This window comes from Pan paniscus, chromosome 3 (genome assembly GCF_029289425.2).
Source record: "Pan paniscus chromosome 3, NHGRI_mPanPan1-v2.0_pri, whole genome shotgun sequence".
Lineage (NCBI taxonomy): Eukaryota > Metazoa > Chordata > Mammalia > Primates > Hominidae > Pan > Pan paniscus.
The window spans coordinates 119,645,955-119,667,901 of NC_073252.2; the positions used below are offsets into that span (position 1 = coordinate 119,645,955).

Here is a 21,947-nt window from a genome sequence, read left to right on the forward strand (position 1 = left end):
AAAATAAAAAATAAAAAAAAATTACATAAAGCAAAAAGCAAAATACCCCGTAAGTGTAGTCTATTATCTGAATTCCATACAGCATCTCTTATGTGTATTCTCAAAATAGTTTTTTAGATAAAGAAAGAAGATGGTAACCTATATGGAATCTTTAGGAAATCTGCTATTGTGGAGAGAAACCAAGTTTTTTCAGATGACTCAGGGTTTATAATAACCATCTTTTAAGCAGTACTTTCCAAACTTGTCTGACAACCACTTAGGTAACTCAACTAGGAATCTGTATTTTTATTTATTTATTTATTTATTTTAAAATAATTGTAGGGAGCTGGTTTTTTGTTTTTGTTTGTTTTTTTTTTAGACAGGACATTGATCTGTTGCCCAGGCTGGAATGCAGTGCATGATCATGGCTCACTGCAGCCTGGACCTCACAGGTTCAAGTGACCCTCCCACCTTGGCCTTCCAAGTAGCTGGGACTACAGGTGTACACCACCATGCCTAGCTAATTTTTTAAATTTTTTGCAGAGATGGGGTCTCCCTCTGTTGCCCAGGCTGGTGTTGAACTCCTGGGCTCAAGCAAACCTTCTGCCTTGGCCTCCCAAAGTGCTGGGATTACAGGTGTGAGCCACTGTGCCAGGCCAGAAACTGTGTTTTTAACAAACACTCTAGGTAAGTGGCTTTCAAGCTATTTGGAAAGCAAGCAATATAAATTTTATATCACAATCTGGTATACATTCACACATAAACATATACAGCAATGTATCTAACTTAAAAGATTTGTGTCATACTCTGATATGTTCTAATCTATTCTATTTTGTTTTTTAAAAACTGCACTGGCAACACACTAATTGGTTTTGACTAGCAGTTTGAAAAACTCTGGCAGGTAGTTCTTAGCAGGCAAGGCTGAGAACCTTTGTTTTAAAGGAGGGAGTGGAAGGAAGGGACACTAGCATTAAACCGGACAATCAACAAAATTCTAGTACTCTTCACCTACCCTATGGGGGCAAACCTCTGAGCTATCCTGCAAATTAGGCTATGATAGTTGTTCCTGAGGCTAATTACCTGAGAAATTCAAGTAACAAAGGTTTGATTATAATAAATCACATAAAGTTAGATTTACAGGTGGGGTCAAATATCCGCATTTTTAACAAGTGTCCAGTTGTTGTGTATAATAAAGTCTTCAAAAAATTGTTTATTATTGATCTGACAGATTGATTAGATCTTCCTTTAATTTACTGAACACAAAACACTGGAAATCACCTGACTTGCAGAAGAATGTTTTACTTATCCAATAGAAACACGCACATTCTCACTTTCTGAGTGGTTTATCAGGGAACTATTAATTACAACTTTAAAGAGTATATTTAATGCAATATACTTGGAAAACATTACAAAAATTTTTAAAAAACTGTTCATTTCCTTTTTTTAACTGTTCATTTCTATACATTTTTTTGCTAATAGAACATTTTAATGAAATTCATTTATCTTATGTACTTATATAAAAAAATCGGGGCTACTCTGCACACTGCCTATGGGGTAGCCCTGTTCTGCAAGGAGCAGGAAAAAAAAAAAAGAAAGGAAAAAAGGAAGGAAGGAGGGAAGGAGGGAAGGGAGGGAGGGAGGGGAAAAGAAAGGGAAGAAAGGGAGAAAGGAAGAAAGAAAGAAAGAAATGATCCTATAACCACAAAATCAGAGATCCTGGGCAATATAGTATGGATAAGTTTTATGTAAGAAAACATGGAACTAAACTTACAAAAAAAAGACCTTGGTCCTTCCTCAAAATATTGGCAAATGAATATACAAGTTTAAGTTAAAATGCAATATTTAAAGTATACATATTTTCTCTTTTTATGATTCACCCCTTAACTACCTTTTTTGATTAATCAACCATCTACCAGTCCAGACTGTGTCAGACAGTACGTCTTCTCCTGATTAGAAAAGCAACATAGAAAGTGATGATGTGAATCCAAGATGAGGCAGAGTATTCCCAACCTAAGCATAAGCTGAAAGCAGGACCTCTGTCATTAGACAGAAGAAATAGGAAGAGGATAGGATTTCTTAGTGCCAGACCTGGCGGAACAGGTAAATGCTATGACATTTCTGGGGTTTGGAATAAAAGTCAAAGAGGAGACTTGGGGTCTGAATAGAAAAGTTTCTCAAAGGGCTGATGAGAAAAAGCAGGAGATCATCAACAATGGATTATTATTTCTAAGTCTAAACTACTACCTGCATCATTAGCAGGATGACTTTTTACACCAAAACAAGATGAACTAATTTGAAACCAATCTATAAAATAATCTCAACTGTGTAACATTTTTATCCCTATATTTTCTAAATGATATACTTCACACCTGTGCTTCAAACCACTTGTATTTTCTGAACTGCAGTTAAAGTTAGGATTGGGAGGTACCACTAGTAGATAAATTAGACCAAAAATTAGACTCAGTTGACACTGAGTTGTGAACTCTTTTTTTTCTTTAAGTTTAATAGCCTCAGTGTGTCCTATATGAAGCAGAATAGGGAAGCCCTGGATTGGTGAACACTAGTTCATGAAAATTACAGATTCAATTTATGCCAGAATGCTTCTCTATGTAACTTTATAGCTTGGCATAAATGAGTTTAATTACATTTAAAATTTGTGAACTAAAATTACTTTTATCTAGTATTTCTTCTTATACAGGCAGCCCTTGAGTGGGTAGGAGTGAAACTGCTACTTTTTTCATTTTGCTTAAGGTTATTTCTGATACTGTCCTAACAATATAAAGTTTATTCCTAAAATCTTACTATTTTAAAACAACAGACTTACTTATATTAACCAAACATATAAATATTACTCCCATAAAGTGTCATTATATGTTATAAACTAAGGCAAAATATTTAATACTTTAGAGACTTATAATAATATTTTAAAGTATAATGAAAAAGTAATTTATTATCCTGCTTAAAGGCAAGAGTCTATTATTCAAACACAAGAGAAGTCTAGAGAAGATTCTGATAACATCAAAATAGCAATATTTTAAACCAAACACGAGATTTTAATATATTTTCACTTAATAAAATTCAAACCATCTGTCATCTCTATAATAATTTGACAAATAATAAGCATATAGTCTTTTTTAATGAACTTACCTGATCAAATCGTAGAACAGGTTCATTTGCATTATCAAAACTATACACTTCCACCATTCCGTCATCTCTCCCAACAAGTAAATCTTTAACCCCATCACCCACAATGTCAAAGCTGTCAATACACAAAATACCTTTAAAAAGAGATATGTGATAAGTTATTAAGAAGACTAATAGTTATGGTCAAGTATATGCCAAGTAAGAATTAAAAAAACACACATACCGACTCAGAATGGTGAGCAAAAAAACTTTGAGCAAAATCAAGTGCTCTTCTCTTGTCCATCCACATTCATCTATTTCCAGGTCTTTAAATATAATCTGTGTGAGAACGGCCCCTACATTTATATCTCCCTCCAGCTCTGGCCAAAGCTCCAGACTTATATATTCAATTTGGTATCTTCTCACAGACATCTGCATCTTAAACTTCCCATACCCCAAACAAAACTCTTTATTCCCCTCTTTACCATACCCCCTCAATACTGCTCCTCCCTCTGTCTTCCCCGATCTCCATAAATTATTCTACCTAGCTGCTCAGACAAAAATTCTGGGCCACATCTCTGATTTCTTTCTTTTTCTCACCACCCCTCATATCAAAACCGTTAGCAAATTCCATCTTCTCTACCTCCACAATATATACTGAAATTGTCTACGTTTCCAGCTACTGATAGCCTAGACTAAGCTAGCCTAGACTAGAATAAATTATAATAACTCCTCTAACTGGTCTCCATGCTTCCAGTTTTGACCTGCTGCCCCCCGCCCCCTCCAATCCATTCTCCAGTGTCCTTTGTTTTGTTTAGGCTTAGTAAATTAAATGTCACACTCCCACTGACAATTTTCTAATGACTTCCTACAGCACCTAGATTAAAATTCAAACTGTTTTCCAAGGCTTACACAATTTGGCTCTACTCTACCTCTCTGACTCCATCTCCTGCCATGTTAACGCATTTAGCCAAACTGACTGACCTTCCTACTGTTCCTCAAATGAATCAAATCTACCTCCACCTCAAATCTTTCACACTTACTTTTTCCTCTTCCTGAAACATTTTTCCCCCAAATCTTCATATTGCTAACTCTTTTTCTTATCAATCAGATCTCAGTTCAAATTTCACCTCTTCTAAGAGGCTATCTTTGACTACCTGGTCTAAAAGTGACCCTCCTCCTTCTACCATCACTCTCTAATACATAGTCCTGTTTTATTTTCTTCAGGTGACTAGGTAAAGCTGTCTTATGTATTTATTTGTTTTTACTCTGTCTCTCCTAATAAGTATTTGTTGAAGGAATAAATGAATATATGAACATCCTGAACATATACATAGGCATCTCACTATCTACCAAATCAGTTATAAATTCTCCTTAGAAAGGTATAAATTCCTTAGAAAACAGGAATATTCTCTGACCCACTGCACTTCTTCTTTGCCTTATAACAAAGACTCCCAGATTCCAATTAATTCTGTACCTCAAAAAACTAAATTACCTCAGACAATTAAAATCCAATTAAAATTGGATTTTAGCATAAAATGATATTAGCCTATAAAAACGTATCAATACCAAATTACTATCAGCATTTCTTACTTTTAAAAAATTATGCCAATAGTATAATAGACCTGACAAATAAACAAATAGTATATAAATCAAGGTGTGAATTGCTAAGTCTGCTATGTAGTATAAATAGATAAAATAGAATAAATTATATAATTTAAGATACTTAATAATCATTGACACCTCAGAATCTGAACTACATGAAAAGCATACCTCCTCTCTTTTTCTCATTTTGAATTTCCCACTTGCGTACTGGTTTGGATGTAGTAATCTGTATAAGCGCAAGTTTTCCGTCTGATGTCCCAAACAAAAGGTCTTCTCCAGAGTCACCTAGTTATAATTAAAGTCAACATATTATATTTATCCTACAATTAGTAATCTCTTTAAAATTAAAATGTTGTTATGTAAAAATATCATTTTAAAAAGTACTATAAAAAGATATAAAACTTAATTTTTGAGAATGGTTATATATTCACACAATTTTATAGCTATAAGAGATAAGACATTTCCCCATTATATAATTTTAAGATGAAGAAACTAGGTTGGGTGCCGTGGCTCATGCCTGTAATCCCAGCACTTTGGGAGGCTAAGGTGAGAGGATCCCTTGAGCCCAGGAGTTCCAGACTAACCTGGGCAACATGGCGAAACCCTGTCTCTATAAAAAATACCAAAAAGCTAGCCGGGCATGGTGGTGTGCGCCTGTAGTACTAGGGAGGCTGAGGTGGGAGGATCCCTTGAGCCTGGGAGGTCGAGGCCGTGGTGAGCTGAGATTGTACCACTGCATGCCAGCCTGGGAGACAGAGTGAGACCCTGCCCCCCAGCCCCCCAAAAAAGAAAAAAACGGAGAATTAAAAGTTCAATAACTCGTGCTGTTAGTTACTGGCAAGTTACCAGAAAGACAACTGTCTCAATTCTAGTTTATGTCCTTTCTACAATTTCCCATTTTCACTTACTATTACAACACATAGTTGATTTGTGAAAAATAAAATCCTGATTACCGCCATTTCCATTGTGTAGTGCTAAGACAGTAGGGGGTCCAGGAACTTCAATTGCATACATCACATCAGATCCCTGAAGGAGAAGTATTTAAAAACTGAAACAGAATACAAACTGAAAATAATAGAGGCATTCATGAATAACATCAATATTCAAATACAGTACTCTTAGTAACACCTAGAATAAAATTGCTTTAAAAATTAGGTTATGAATACAACTTGCATTTGTTAGCAATTTTGCATATATCAACTGATTTGAAAACAACATATATATACATATATACATATACATATATACATACATGTATACATATATACGTATACGTATATACGTATACGTATACGTATATACGTATACGTATACGTATATACGTATACGTATACGTATATACGTATATGTATACATATATACACATGTACATATATGTATGTATATGTGTATATATACACATGTACATATATGTATGTATATGTGTATATATACACATGTACATATATGTATGTGTATGTGTATATATACATATGTACATATATGTATGTGTATGTGTATATATACATATGTACATATATGTATGTGTATATATACATATATGTATGTATATATGTGTGTATATACATATATGTATGTATATATGTGTGTATATACATATATGTATGTATATATGTGTATATATACATATATGTATGTATATATGTGTATATGTGTATATATACATATATGTATGTATATATGTGTATATGTATATATACATATATGTATGTATATATGTGTATATGTATATATACATATATGTATGTATATATGTGTATATGTATATATACATATATGTATGTATATATGTGTATATGTGTATATATACATATATGTATGTATATATGTGTATATATGTATATACACATATATGTATGTATATATGTATATATGTATATACACATATATGTGTATATGTGTATATATGTATATACACATATATGTGTGTATATGTGTATATATGTATATACACATATATGTGTGTATATATATGTGTATATATGTATATATACATGTATACATATATGTATGTGTATGTATGCATATATACATATAGGTGTGTGTATATATGTATATATGCATATATACATATATGTATGTGTATATGTATATATGCATATATACGTGTATATATGCATATATACATGTGTATATATGCATATATACGTGTATATATGCATATATACATATGTGTATATATGCATATATACATATGTGTATATATGCATATATACATATGTGTATATATGCATATATACATATGTGTATATATGCATATATACATATGTGTATATGCATATATACATATGTGTATATATGCATATATACATATGTGTATATATGTGTACATGTACATGTATATATGTACATATATACACATATATATGTACATATATATGTGTATATATATATAAAATGTAAAGACCAAGAAGAAAACGTTTAACATATTCTCTACCTTTAATACATTTTAAATACATTGTTTGCCTGAAAACTTGACACTGGCAGATTTTCCTATCAAGTCTCTAGGAACAAATTATTCCCTCTGTTCTCTGTAGGTTAACTGGAAGTCTTTAACTTGGAATACATCCAAATATTTTAACAGACACAAAGTTACTTCCTAAGGAAAATTTTGGCCTTGCCTTTGGGTATTCCCAAAATCTGCTCCAGTCAGAGGCTGAATGACCTGCTACTTAGATAAAAAAACAAGTTAGGTCCTTATATATTTATCAGTTTTTCAATTTTGCTACTTGTAATGCTTGTCATTTTGGGCACAGTATTTGTGATGCTGTTAAAGAATGAGTTAGAAGTACTTATACTCACATGGAAAAAATATCCATGATCTATAATTCAATGAAAACAAAATTTGCAAAATGGGCCGGGTGTGGTGGCTTATGCCTGTAATCCCAGCACTTCCAGAGGCCAAGACGGGTGGATCATCAGGTCAGGAGTTCAAGACCAGCCTGACCAACATGGTGAAACCGTCTCTACTAAAAATACAAAATTAGCCAGGTGTGGTGGTGCACGCCTGTAATCCCAGCTACTCAGGAGGCTAAAGGAGGAGAATTGCTTGAACCCGGGAAGCAGAGGTTGCAGTGAGCCGAGATTGCACCACTACTCCAGCCTGGGTGACAGAGCAAGACTCCATCTCAAAAAAAAAAGAAAACACAATTTGCAAAATTATAGTTAATATGGTATGACATTTTTGTTTTAATTTTTTTTTTTTTTTTGAGATGGAATCTTGCTCTGTTGCCCAGGCTGAAAGGCAATGCTGTGATCTCAGCTCGCTGCAACCTCCACCTTCCGGGTTTAAGTGATTCTCCTGTCTCAGCTGCCCGAGTAGCTGGATTACAGGTGCAGGCCACCATGCCTGGCTAAGTTTTGTATTTTTAGTACAGACAAAGTTTCACCATGTTGGCCAGGCTGGTCTTGAACTCCTGACCTCAGGTGATCCATCTGCCTCAGCCTCCCACAGTGCTGGGATTACAGGCGTGAGCCACTACACCAGGACTAAAAAAAGTTTAATGTTTATTTAGAAAACGTAAGAAAGCCATATGCTTTATCTTTTTTTTTTTTTTTTTTTTTGAGCCAGGATCTGACTCTGTCATCCAGGCTGGAGTGCAGTGCAGTGGTGTGATCATAGCTTACCGCAGCCTCGACCTTCTGGGCTCAAATGATGTTCCCACCTCAGCTTCCTGAGTAGCTGGGACTACTGGCATGCACCACCATGCCCAGCTAAATTTTTTTTAAGAGATGGGGGTCTCGCTATGTTGCCCAGGCTGGTCTTGAATTCCTGGAGTCAAGTGATCCGCCAACCTCGGCCTCCCAAAGTGCTGGGGTAATAGGCCTGAGCCGCTGTGCCCAGCCTGTTTTATCTTTTATTTAAAATATCATATTAAAATTTACAGATATCTACACGTAACTATATAAACACAAAAGAATATACATAAAACTGTTAAAAAGAGGCAACCTCTGGAGTAATGGATTATTCACAGAGATAGATGGGGAGTGAGAAAAAAGCATGCAGTGCAGAGGGAAAGACTTCAACTTTATTTTCTACAGATCTTTAGTAATTATTTTACAAATAATAAGCATATGGATCTCTTGTCAAAGCAGAATCCTAGAATTCAGTCAATTTCTAATTGAATGCTAAACAGCTCCTGTTAAAAGCCTTGTTCAAAACAATTCATATTTAAAAGCATAGGCTACGGGGGAAATTAATCATTCATAACTCTAAAATGAACCTTTTTTCTTTTCTTCTTTCCTTTTTTTTTTTTTTTTTTTTTTTTTTTGAGATGGAGTCTCCCTCTGTTGCCCAGGTTGGAGTGCAGTGATGCAATTTCAGCTCACTGCAACCTCCGCCTCCTGGGTTCGAGTGATTCTTGTGCTTCAGCCTCCTGAGTAACTGGGATTACAGGTGTGTGCTACTGCACCTAGCTAATTTTGTATTTTTAGTAGAGACAGGGTTTCACCATGTTGGCCAGGCTGGTCTCAAACTCCTGGCCTCAAATGATCTTCCCGTCTCAGCCTCCAAAAGTGCTGGAATTACAGGTGTGAGCCACCATGCCTGGCCTAAAATGAACCTTTAACATTACTTTGTCCCTGGGGGGGTAAAAACCTCATAGACTCACTGGATTTTTCCTTTTACAAAAGGGCTGATGCCAAGAAATGGCCATCTGACTATGGAATTCCAAAGAGTGAGATAGCCTGTGGTGGCATGGACTTCACAGCTCAACTTTTTCATCAACTGCACCAACTATATCAGCCTGTTTCTGATCCAGTTCATCTAACTGTTACATGCTATTTACCTTTAAACATTATTTTAAGCATCCTATAGAGTGTGTGTGTGTGTGTGTGCATATATTTTACTGAAAGTCACTCTCAAGAAGATATAGTGGTAACTGTTATTATTCATAACAATGACCTGAAGCAGTTGTTTTAGCCAATCGTAGTTTTTACCAGAAATATAAGGACATCAAAATGAATTTTCCCTCTATCACTCATTTACTTATCCAACATATATTTACTGAGTGCTTATTCCATATACTTCCATAAACACTGGATAAACTCAAGTTATATAACATCCTCCCTCCAACCCAATTTCTTCCTTTAATTTGATTTTTTGGGGAAGATAAAGGTGATGGAAGAAGAAAACAAAACAAAAAGGCAGGTAAAGGTTCTCTGTAGTCAAAGTACTCCATTCTGATAATAGCTCAGAAATTGTGTATGGTGAGGCAAAAAATATCCTTTTTCTTCCAAATATGCTTCTCTAAAAACTTACAAAAGAACACATTTGACTTAAGTTAAAAAAATTAATATGTCAAATTATTTAAAAATTGTTTCCACATGTTTATAAAAGCCCTTAAAACAGTAACCACTAATTTATCTCAAGTACATAATGTTCATTGATATTCTTTCACATAAATTATAAAAAATTAGAAAAATACAAATAACAGCAACCTGTAAAACTCTGAGCACTCTGTCCTGGCAGGCCAATACAGGTGTGATACGAGATAATCTTTCCACTGGAAGGCAGATCACATCATTGATTTTATCCCCAGAAAGGTAATAATGTTGGTCTTTGCAGTCACAATAATGGTTATAGATGTAACTTGCACTGAGAAAGAGGTCTGAGCCAGATATGTGCCTGAGAACATTAAAATAGTAATTTTTAAAAATAAGCACAGGTACTGAATTTTTTTCAGAGATAAAAACAGAAAAATGTATACAGTTTACTAACATTTTATTATAGACTTAGAGAACACAGTTTTTAAAACTTTCTCCTAGTTAATTCCTAGTCTTTTTGGTATAACACTGTTTTTGATTTTGAAAGCTGAAAATGAGGATGTTAAGGCCTCGGGCTTCTCAATAAAAACTGAGCTCAGAAAAATGGAAAACAAAGACAAGATAATGATAATTTAACTGTCTATATCCAAAGACAATTAATATATCAAAAAATGACTTCTTTGTGTACTATGTGCCAAGCACTATCTTAAGTGATTTTTATGTATTAGATCAATTAATCATCATAACTCTATAAAATAAGGACCATTATTATTCCTTTTTACAGGTGAATAATAAAATGTAAAATAACTTGCCTAATGGCACCTAAGTATTAGTAGTAGATTAGACTGCAACTCAGTTTTTTGCTCGAGTTAGCTTTCTTACTACCACACTAAATTGCCTGAAAAAGTCTATTTTAAGTGATTCTACCTCAAACTAAATGATAAACAGCAGAAAAAAAAAGATTTCATTAGAACTTTATCTTGAAAAAAGAAACGAAAACAAGTTTATTTCATATTACACTTAACAAAATTTAGTCAATAGTCATAACTATATTCTAATTCTTAGACTGAACTGAGTTTTCACTTGGGTGAGCTAAAATGTCTTGACAAAAATTATATTTAAGTGTGATATATTTTTCACTTCTAGGTTGTTATTACCAAATTTATCATAAAGAGGGTAATTTTATTTGAATGTTTCATGTATTCCTCTACCTCCAAGTTCTATTTAAAAATTTTATATTAAAATTATTCTCTGAAGAGCTTATCCTATAATAATCCTCCCTGATTTTCTCTTCTTCAGTTATTAAGTGGCCTCACTTTGTGGCTCTGCATATGATTGAATAGTCCTCTTATTATTTTTATCAATTTCATGAAATTCTCTATGTTTTTCAAAATTTTAAATTCCATTTTGAAACCAGTCTGTATTATATTTGCATTATATTGGCCAAAGTACTATTTAGCAATCTCTATTGTTGACATGAGCGGGGATACATGGCAACATTAAGCAGGAAAGGATATGTGGTGACTAATGTTAAGTGGTCAGTTTCCTTACTGAATATCTTTAAGTTATAACTTTTGTTTTCCTATAAAACCTTACAAATGTGGGGATTCAGACAATCAATTTTCAAAAATTGAGTAAAGAACTTTTCTATCCCATCTTTGCCACTCTAGTAAAAACATTTAAGAAACCACTTAAAGAGACTATTACTGAGAAACTCTCTATCTTTCTCACACTACTATCCATATAACTGTCCGAATGTAGAGTTACGCTATTAACACATTACTTTCAGTATTTCACAATTATCATTGGCCATGTCTATATACAAGTGTATTTCAAAAGTGTTACTATTCTTGTTAAACCATTTGAAATTACATATTTCCACTTATCATAGTTTAATTTTAATCTAATTTCACCAAGCCAATGTTTTACATCCCAAACATCAGGAGATGTGCTGTGCATTATACAAAACTTTGGGCTGAATCAGTTGTTTCTAGCCTAAGAGTCTGGCTGATTATATAACTTGGCTGCACTAGATTCAAAGGAAGAACTTAAAAAATAAAAATAAAACCTACTCCTGGTTATTTTAATTCGGCAGGTATGAGGTAGGACAAGGAATTGTTTAAGTGGCCCAAGGGATTCTTCTAAGTAGCAAATTTAAGAAATAATGAATTAGATGAATTTTAAAGCCCTTTTCAGCTCCCTGTGATTCAAAAACTCAAATCTGAATTGCGAAATCTCACATATCAGGAAGCCATTTAGGGAGCTATATTTCACTTAGAGTCTTACCTGATATACCTGAAATTATACCCTATTGGTAATCACTAACTTTGACAGCCAGCCTTTTAACATAATGATGCTACCTGAAAACCAGAACTATCAAAAATAGCCAAGGAACATAAAGCTAAATATCTAGATTTATTTTCAATTTTTTTGATACCTTGATCATGAATCAAACTGAACCAAGTAGTCAAAAATGATTGTATAAATACTATAAAGTTCTTTAAAAAAATTTCAACAACCAATTTAATATTGATTGTAGGTCAAATTTAGTTTCTGACTAATAAAATACCTTTAGTTAATTTTATTTTCCAGAAAGCCTATTAAGATATGATACTTAGTTGCCTTATATCTATCCAAAATATGATAAATAAGTATGTAAAAATACAAAAGAGAACAATAGACATACATAGCTTTAATGCTTTCAGTGAGGTTTGTTTCAAAGGAGAGGAACTGTTTTCCTCTTTTTGTGAAGCCTCTAATCTCAGATGCTGCAGCAATAAAAATTTTCTCCTGAGGTGTGTTGATAACCCCTCCCAGTTCCAGCCTTGCAATCTTCGGCCCCGGTAAAGTCTTGAACACTGCCTGAAAAAAATCATTCAGGAAAAAAGTACACAAATTACTTTATTGTGAGCATTTTTTCCTTTACAATAGAAAATGTTATGATGTTAAATTTGCAAAATATTATAGTTCCACTATATAGAAATAATTTTAGATAATAATCTATATACTTTAGCAGGTCTTCAGGTTTTTTGCTATACTTAACTTTTAAATATATATTCCCACACATATTTGAATGATGTCATTGAAATCTAAATCCTTGTAATTCAAAGTACAGTTCACTAAGCAGCAATGTTAGCATCACTAAATTTATTTAAAATGCAGCAGATCAACTGAATGAGAATCTGTATTTTAACAAGATTCCCCAGCTGGTTCCTATGCCTATTGAAGTTTTAGAGGCATTGGATTAACAATACTCCTATGAACAGGGAAGTCCATTTGGCAAATTCTTTAATGAGGTCCAATGAACATGTTTTTACACTTCAATCATCTTTTAAAACTAATCTTTCCTGGCTTCTTTACAATTTTTATAAATTTTAATAGTTAAAGGACTATAGAATTTACTGAAAATGTGAATGTATGACTTAATACCTATAATCATATATCTATTTAACTGAAAACAATATTCATTTCATTAATTTTTTTGTGGTTATTTTCCATTTTATTATTTGCACCAGCTTCTTCTCCTCCACTTCCTCCCCATGACTTTATATACAGAGAATAAGATATCTGGGAGAATATGAATAATGGAAACACTGAGTTTCTGGTAGTTTTTATTCTCTTCATCTTTCTGGAAATTCCATATAATATATAATGAATACTAGAATTCACATCTCAGACTCATCATTCTAAGTTTCTAATTATGATCTGTAAATATGATAATGTAATAGTAATAACTTCCTTGATTAGGTTAAATTAAGTGGAAAAGGTTGTGGGTTAGTTGCTTCCATGATTACATTATGCTACATAAGATTCTTTCTTAGCAGACTACAGAAATTTCCTGCTGGCTTTGATGAATTAGATTACCATGTTGTGAGAAGGACTGTGAGAGAACCACAGAGCAAGAAATTGCAGAGACCTCAAGGAATTGAGAGCAGCCCCTGGTTTACAGATGTTAATAAAGTGGGGACCTCAGTCCTATAATAGCAAGGAACTGAATTCTGCAAACAACCACATGAGCTTGGAATAAGACCCCACACTCTAGAAAGGAACACAGCTCAGCTGACATCTAAATTGCAGCTGTGTGAAACCTTGAGCACAAACTCCTGTGCTACAGAAACTGTTAGATAATAAATGTGTGTTGTGTTAAGGCCCTAAATTTGAGGTAATATATTACACAGCATAGAAAAGTAACCCACGACCACAGGATGCCAAAGGTGCCTTACAACTAGCTAGCAAATTACTTTTGAACTACCCGCAGACTCATACCTCACATAACTACTTACCTCAGAACCCATTTTCCATTACCTGTATTTTAGGAAAGTTTTAACCTAGTATTATTCAATAAATAGTGCATTCTCTTTTAGAAAACCATTTTTCCCCTTCACAAAGCTATACTTACTGCTGCTTCTCCTTTCTTCATGCCAAAGCACATAACTACCCCATCATGATCTCCAATAACCACCTGTAATAGATGGAAGATAATCTAAAGTTACTATTATTAATATTATAACCTAATAATTATATACAGGGAAAGCAAGATTCTTAATTTATAAATACTGACTTAATAGAGATCAGAAAATCTAGGAAAGACACCCCCACAAAAAATAATCCTCAAAAGAACAAGAGCCAAAAGAGAAGGATATGGAGAGTCATTAGAAAAGTAACTGGCCATAGATTTTGTTCCTATAGTGTTAATAGGACAACACAATATATTTTGTTTTGCTTTTTTTCAACTTTTATTGTAGGTTCTGGGAGTCCACATGCAGGTTGTTACGAAGGTATACTGCCGGACAACAGTTATGGACAGAAATGCCTACAAAGTAATTTTTTTTCATAACTGGAGCATAAGAACATTTTAAGATTAACTTTTAAAACAGATTATCAAATAAAGTTGTGACTGACATATTTAATAATTTTAAACACCTTTTTTAAAAGAAAAATTTTAATGTATGAAAATGTACACAAAATATTATAATGAATTATCATGTGCCTATCACCTAGTTTCAACAATTACCAACATGTAGACAATGAATTATTTTGAAATAAATATAGAGGGACATTTTAACACTTCTTCCTCAAAAGTAGATATCAAACAACCTTAGACCAGTTCCAGTACGTGGCCTGCTGGGTACCAGGCCACACAGCAGGAGGTGAGCAGCGGGAAAGTGATCATTTACAGACTGAGCTCCGCCTTCCGTCAGATCAGCAGCGTCATAGATTCTCATAGAAGCACAAACCCTATTGTGAACTGCGCATGGTTGTATGCTCCTTATGAGAATCTAACTAATGCCTGATGATCTGAGGTAGAACACAGTTTCATCCCAAAACAATCCCAGCCCCGTTGGTGGAAAAACTGTCTTCCACGAAACTGGTTCCTGGTGCTAAAAAACTCTGGGAGCTCTGATTTAAGAAACTACTACTTATCAAGTTTAGGCATAGTATCAAATAGAAAGAGTCACAATCATCTGAAAAAGCTACTTAAATACCCCTCCTTATTTCCAGCTATGTATCTGTGTAAGCTGGATTTTCTTCAAATATTTCAGCCAAAACAACATAGCACAGCAGATTGAATGCAGTAAACAAATATGAAAATCTATGTGTGTATGCTTATGCCAGACATTAAACAAGTTGCAAAAAGTATAACATAATGACACTAAACTCACTAAATTCTTTTTTGTTTTGAAAAATAGTTATTTTTCATAAAGACATGTTATGTAAACATGTAATAGTTAATTTTTTAAAAATAAAATAGTTTAAGCATTTCTTAGTTTTCATTTTAATATAGTAAGTATTGATACATACAACTTACATAAACAAATGTTCTTTGGGATCCTCAATCATTTAATTGTGTAAAGGGGTGCTGAGACCAAAAATTTTGAGAAGTGCTAATCTAGTAGACTTAATACAATAAATGACAATCAGAAATCTGTTGGTTTATCTTTTTTATTTTATTCATTTATTTTTTAATTGACAACAATTGTACATATTCGTGGGGTACATAGCAATGTTTCGATACATATAACATATACTGATCACACTGGGATAATTAGCATATCCATCATCTAAAATACTGATCATTTCTCTGGGTTAGGATCAGTCAATACCTTCTTTTTAGCTATTTGAAACTATATATTGTTAACTATAGTCATCCTATAGTGGTATAGACTACTTGAGTTTTTTCTTCCTATCTAGCTATAATTTTATATCCTTTAATAAATATCTCCCTATCCCTCCCTTCCCTCTACCCTTTGCAGCCTCTAGTAGTCTCTGTCCTACTTTTTACTTTAACGTGACCAACTTTTTTTAGCTTCCACATATTAATGAGAACATGTGGTGTTCAACTTTCTGTTCCTGGCTTATTTCACTAAACATAATGTCCTCCAGTTTCATCCATGTTACTGCAAATGATAGGATTTCATTCTTCTCTCTCTCTCTTTTTTTTTTTTGAGACAGAGTTTTGCCCTTGTCTGTCAGGCTGGAGTGCAAAGGTCTTAGCTTACTGCAACCTCTGCCTCCTGGGTTCAAGCGATTCTCCCATGTCAGTTCCCCAAGTAGCTGGAATTACAGATGCCTGCCATTGTGCCTGGCTAATTTTTGTATTTTTAGTACAGATGGGGTTTCACCATGTTGGCCAGGCTGGTCTCCAACTGCTGACCTCAGGTGATCCGCCCGCCTCAGCTTCCCAAAGTGCTGGGATTACAGGCGTGAGTCACCATGCCTGGCCAGGATTTCATTATTTTTTATTGCTGAACAGTATTCCATTGTGTATATATACCACACTTTTTTATACATTCATCTGTTGTTAAACACCCAGGCTGATTCCATATCTTGGCTATTGTGAACAGTGCTGCAATAAAACATGAGGGTGCAGTTGTCTCTTTGATATAATGATTTCCTTTCCTTTGGGTAAATTCCCAGTAGTGGGGTTGCTAAATCATATGGTAGCCCTATTTGTAGTTTTTGAAAAATCCTACATACTGTTCACTATAGTGGATGTACTATCCCACCAACAGCACAGAAGAGTTTCCTTTCTCCACATTCTTGCCAGTATTTGCTGTTTTTTGGTTTTTTGTTTTCTTGTCTTTTTGATAATAGCCATTCTAACTGGGGTAAGATGATACTTCATTGTGGTTTGATTTGCCATTTTCCTGATGATTAATGATGTTAAGTATTTTTTCATGTTTTTTTGGTCATTTGTATGTATTCTTTTGAGAAATGTTTAGATCATTTGCCCACTTTTTAATCAGATTGCTTGTTTGTTTGCTATTGGTATGTTTGAGTTCCTTGTATATTCTGGATATTAATTCCTTGTTGGATGAGTAGTTTGCAAATATTTTAAATCCCATTCTATAGATTGTCTTTTCACTCTTATTGATTGTTTCCTTTCCTGTGTAGAAGCTTTTTGGTTTGATATGATCCCATTTGTTTATTTTTGCTTGTGTTGTTTGTGTTTTTGAGGTCTTATTCATTAACTATTTTCCCAGACCAATGTCCTAAAGCATTAACATTTAGGTCTTTTTTTGTTTTTTGTTTTGTTTTGTTTTGTTTTTTTGAGATGGAGTCTTCCTCTCCTGAGTAGCTGGGATTACAGGTGCCTACCACAATGACAAGCTAATTTTTTTGTATTTCTAGTAGAGATAGGGTTTCACCATGTTGGCCAGGCTGGTCTTGAACTCCTGACCTCAAGTGATCCACTCGCCTTGGCCTCCCAAACTGCAGGGATTACATGTGTGAGCCACCACACCTGGCCACATTTAGGTCTTTGATCCATTTTGGGTTCATTTTTATATGGGGTGAGAGATGGGAGTCTTGGTTTCACCCTTCTGCATATGAATATTCAGTTTTCCCAGCGCCATTTATTGAAGAGGCTGTCCTTTCCCCAGGGGCTGTTCTTGGCTCTTTTGTCAAAAATCAGTTGGTTGTAGATATGCGGATTAATTTCTGAGTTCTTTATTCCGTTTTACGTTCTCTGTGTCTCTGTGTTTTTATGCCAGTATTATGCTGTTTTGGTTACTACAGCTTTGTAGTATATTTTGAGATCTGGTAGTGTAATGCCCCAGCTTTGTTCCTTTTACTCAGGATTGTTTTGGCTATTTGGGGTCTTTGTGGTTCCATACAAATTTTAAGATTTTTTTTCTCTTTCTGTGAAAAATGACATTGGTATTTCGATAGAGATTGCATTGAATCTGTAGATTGCTTTGGGTTGTATTGTTATTTTAACAAAATTAATTCTTCCAATCCATGAACATGGGATGTTTTTCCATTTGTTGGTATCCTCTTTAATTTCTTTCATCAGTGTTTTATAGTTTTTTTTATAGAGGTCTTTCATTTCCTTGGTTAATTTATTCCTAAGTATTTTATCTTTTATCTATGATAATTGGGATTGTGTTCTTGATTTCTTTTTCAGCTAGTTTGTTGTGTATAGAAACACTACTAATTTCAGTATATTAATTTTGTATCCTGCAACTTTACTGAATTCATTTGTCAGTTCTAAGAGTTTTTTGGTAGAGTCTTTAGGTTTTTCTATATATAGGATCATGTCATCGGCAAACAGAGATAATTTGACTCTCCTTTCCAATCTGGATGCACTTTATTTCTTTTTCTTGTATAATTGCTCTGGCTAGGACTTCTAGTACTATGTGTAATTGTTGATTCATCTTGCTAAAATGTTTATATATCAGGATAAAGTATTTTTTGCAGCCATTAAAATATTTGGCTAGTCTACTAAGAAACTATAATTGTTTTGTGGAAATCATAGGATCAACATTTCTTTAAACATAATCAATATTGTTAGTTAAGTACAGTTTAACATCAAAATATTTAATGACTTTAAAATATGAGAAAGTTTAAAGAGAACATTTTCTTGATATCTTATTCTGCTTTATATTTCTTTTTTCATATATACATCTGATACACAGAAAAATGGAGTATGGTTTTTAAGTTTGCCTACACTATTTACTAATGGTATATAATAATTTTAATGTCCAAGAAAATTATTGTCTATAAATGTCCCTTGGTATTCCAATTTCTGTTCAAATTAAAAAATTCATTTCCATTTTAACATTAGCATTTTTAAGAGAATAACTTAATAATAAAGAAGGAAATAGGAGCCTCTCCTCTGTCACTGCTAGGGAATAGTGGAGAAATCAGAATCTATACAGTACCTTTTGTGTAGCTCTGTGTCTTGAGGCAGGAATTAGCTTCATAGTCTTCTGAGATGTTACTCCCACCTAAAGAAAAACACCAGATGCCTAGTGAATTTAATTTGAAGTTATTACAGAGATTAAAATAACTTAAGTTATAGTGAACCTTTTTGTTAAACTGAAATTAGTGATATAACTATTATCAGTAATTAATTTATTTTCTAATGAGATATGTCATATTAGTCAGAATACATATAGGAAACAACCAAAATAGTAAAATTTATCCTATAAAGTTGTCAAGCCAAAAATAGTTGTGTAAGATGACTGGCAAGATGCTTTACTAAAAAATATCTCTAGAAGCCTTCTTTTCCAACTGCATACAGTTGTTCAGCAAAGTGATTCAAGAACTTTGAAAATAGATTATAGTTATTAAAAATGCAACGGAAGACCACATGCAGTGGCTCATGCCTGTAATCTCAGCACTTTGGGAGGCTGAAGTGGGAGGATCACTTGAGCCCAGGTGTTCAACACCATCTAGGCAACACAGGGAGACTCTGTCTCTACAAAAAATAAAAAATTAGCTAGGCATGGTGGTGCATGCCTGCAGGCCCAACTACTTGGAAGGCTGAGGCAGGAGGATAACTTGAGTCCAGGAATTTGAGGCTGTGGTGAGTCATGATCATGCCATTGTACTCCAGACTGGCTGCGTGACAGAACAAGACCCTGTCTCAAAAAAAAAAAAAAAAAGATTTCTGCTAAAATACCAAATATGATAAAGGCCATAACATCCAATCTAACAGGTGAAGATTATTTTACAAAAAAATACAGAGGATGAAAGCAGCAGGGAACTGTCACTGCTGGTGTATAGTTAGGAGAAGAGGATGGGACCAATGGGAGAGGAATTGGTGAAAACAACACATCATGATAAAACGTTCATATAGTATAAATGACTTTATTCTGCATTCCAGAAAATTGTATTAAAGTCATCTGCTTAGATTTGTATTTCTGAAACATCAATCTAGCAAGTGATGTGAAGGATGGCTTGGAGGGAGATGAAGCTGGAGTTCAGGAGCCCAATTTGGAGGTTATTTCAATTATTCAAGCAAGAGAAGATGAGAACCCAAATGAGGGTAATAGAGATGGAAGATATGGGACAGATTCAAGAGATATTTGGGAGTTAAAAGCAGCAAGATGTGGTGACCAGTTGGATATGGAAGTACATAGCATAAACCCCTAGAAAATTGACTGGGCAAACATTTGTACCATTAGCTAAAATGAGATGGCCTAAAAATATGATGAGGAATTGGGGTAGAGAGAATTTTAGGTCTGAAAGAAATTCTGAAAGGCAGTGTAGTGTAACAAAAAGACACCAGTTCTGGAGTCCGAGACTTTGATTCAAATAGCAACTCCCTAATTTTTAGCTATTAAGCAAATTACTTGCCTTCTCTAACCCCTTAGATCCTCATTTATAATATTGTCTACTTTGCAAATTCTTATGAGGATTAAATATGTTGGTAGGTATGCTAAATTCTTAGAATAAGCTAGATGCACATTAAACTGCTGTCATTGCTTTTTTTCCCCCTTTCGAGACAGTCTCGCTCTGTCGCCCCAGCTGGAGTGCAGTGGCATGATGTCAGCTCACTGCAGCCTCCGCCTCCCGAGTTCAAGCGATTCTCCTGCCTTAACCTCCCGAGTACCTGGGATTACAGGCGCCCGCCACCACACCGGGCTAATTTTTGTACTTTTTGTAGAGACGAGGTTTAACCACTGCTGACCTTAGGTGATCCGCCCGCCTCGGCCTCCCAAAGTGCTGGGATAACAGGCGTGAGCCACTGCCCCCGGCCCGGTTTTCATTGCTTTTACTATGATCTGCCTGGTGCGGTACAGCTCACAGTAAGAAACAAGTGCGTGGTGCTCCGCAAAAGGGTCCGGGTAGAGATGGAGATTGAGGATTAGAGGCCCTCGGGCAGCCACGGCTAGGGAGGAGGAGAAGGGCCCTGGGGGGAATCCGGGATGAGACAGTGTCACATTTTCAGGGCATCCTCAGGACCCGGCAGAAGCCAGTACCGTGGGGGCTTGCGCCGCTTTTCCCCGGTCCCCTCGGACCGTCACAGACGAAAGGGAGCTGCCCAAAGGCGGGGTGCTGAGAGGTCGGCACCCAGCCCGGCTCCTTCGCCTCCGCACCAGCTCCTGGCGACCCAGACTTTCGTCAGTGGAAGGAAGGAATCCTCTCCGGGTGCTGGGCTTGCCCAGCGCGGCGCCCGCCCCATCCCTTGGGTTTACCTGCAGATAATCCATTCGGTTTAAAATCAGATCCATGATGACTACGCGGAGGGGCTAAGCAGCGCCGGACAAGAACAGGAGGGACAGAGGCTTCGGGCCCGCAGGCCTCCGACCCAGTCAGAAGGCTGCCCGCGCCCCTCAAAAGCCAGCCCCAGCTACCGCGCCTAGGTCCTGGGCTGCACAGGCGGGGCGACAGGGCGGTGGCGTCCTGCGTGACGTCAGTACGCTGCTGCGAGGGGCTCCTGGACGAAGATGAAGGCCCGCCCCTTTCCCGAAGCACCGCCCACTGACAGCGTGTTCCAATCAGAGGCGGAGAGGAACCAAAGAGGCGAGGTCCGGGAGACCCAAACAGGGCGGTTTCCACAGAGACTCCAGACGCAGTCTTGGCTCCACCCTCACCGCGGCCCAGGGCTAATACTGGACTTCTTTCCTTATCGCTGTAGAAAAAACTAGTTAAGCCTGCTAGATTCTGACCGATTTCACTCTGACATTGGAAAGGGTCCCACAAAGAATTAGGTTCCACCGTTATAGGTGCTAGCTTACAGCAGC

General features: G+C 35.4%; 1 protein-coding gene across 1 annotated transcript in view; it reads right to left on the minus strand.

Moving 5' to 3' along the window:
• The window catches only part of BBS7 (Bardet-Biedl syndrome 7), a 47,075-nt gene extending 25,391 nt beyond the window's left edge, over positions 1 to 21,684 (minus strand). Inside the window, exons 1-8 of the mRNA XM_003816412.5 lie at positions 21,399 to 21,684; positions 19,137 to 19,202; positions 14,372 to 14,434; positions 12,659 to 12,834; positions 10,147 to 10,333; positions 5,661 to 5,733; positions 4,876 to 4,992; positions 3,127 to 3,257 (exon numbers count right to left, since the gene is read on the minus strand). Coding sequence (XP_003816460.1) covers positions 3,127 to 3,257; positions 4,876 to 4,992; positions 5,661 to 5,733; positions 10,147 to 10,333; positions 12,659 to 12,834; positions 14,372 to 14,434; positions 19,137 to 19,202; positions 21,399 to 21,434 — 849 coding nt within the window. The 5' untranslated portion in view covers positions 21,435 to 21,684. The remainder of the gene's footprint in view (positions 1 to 3,126; positions 3,258 to 4,875; positions 4,993 to 5,660; positions 5,734 to 10,146; positions 10,334 to 12,658; positions 12,835 to 14,371; positions 14,435 to 19,136; positions 19,203 to 21,398) is intronic.
• Positions 21,685 to 21,947: the final 263 nt, after the last annotated feature.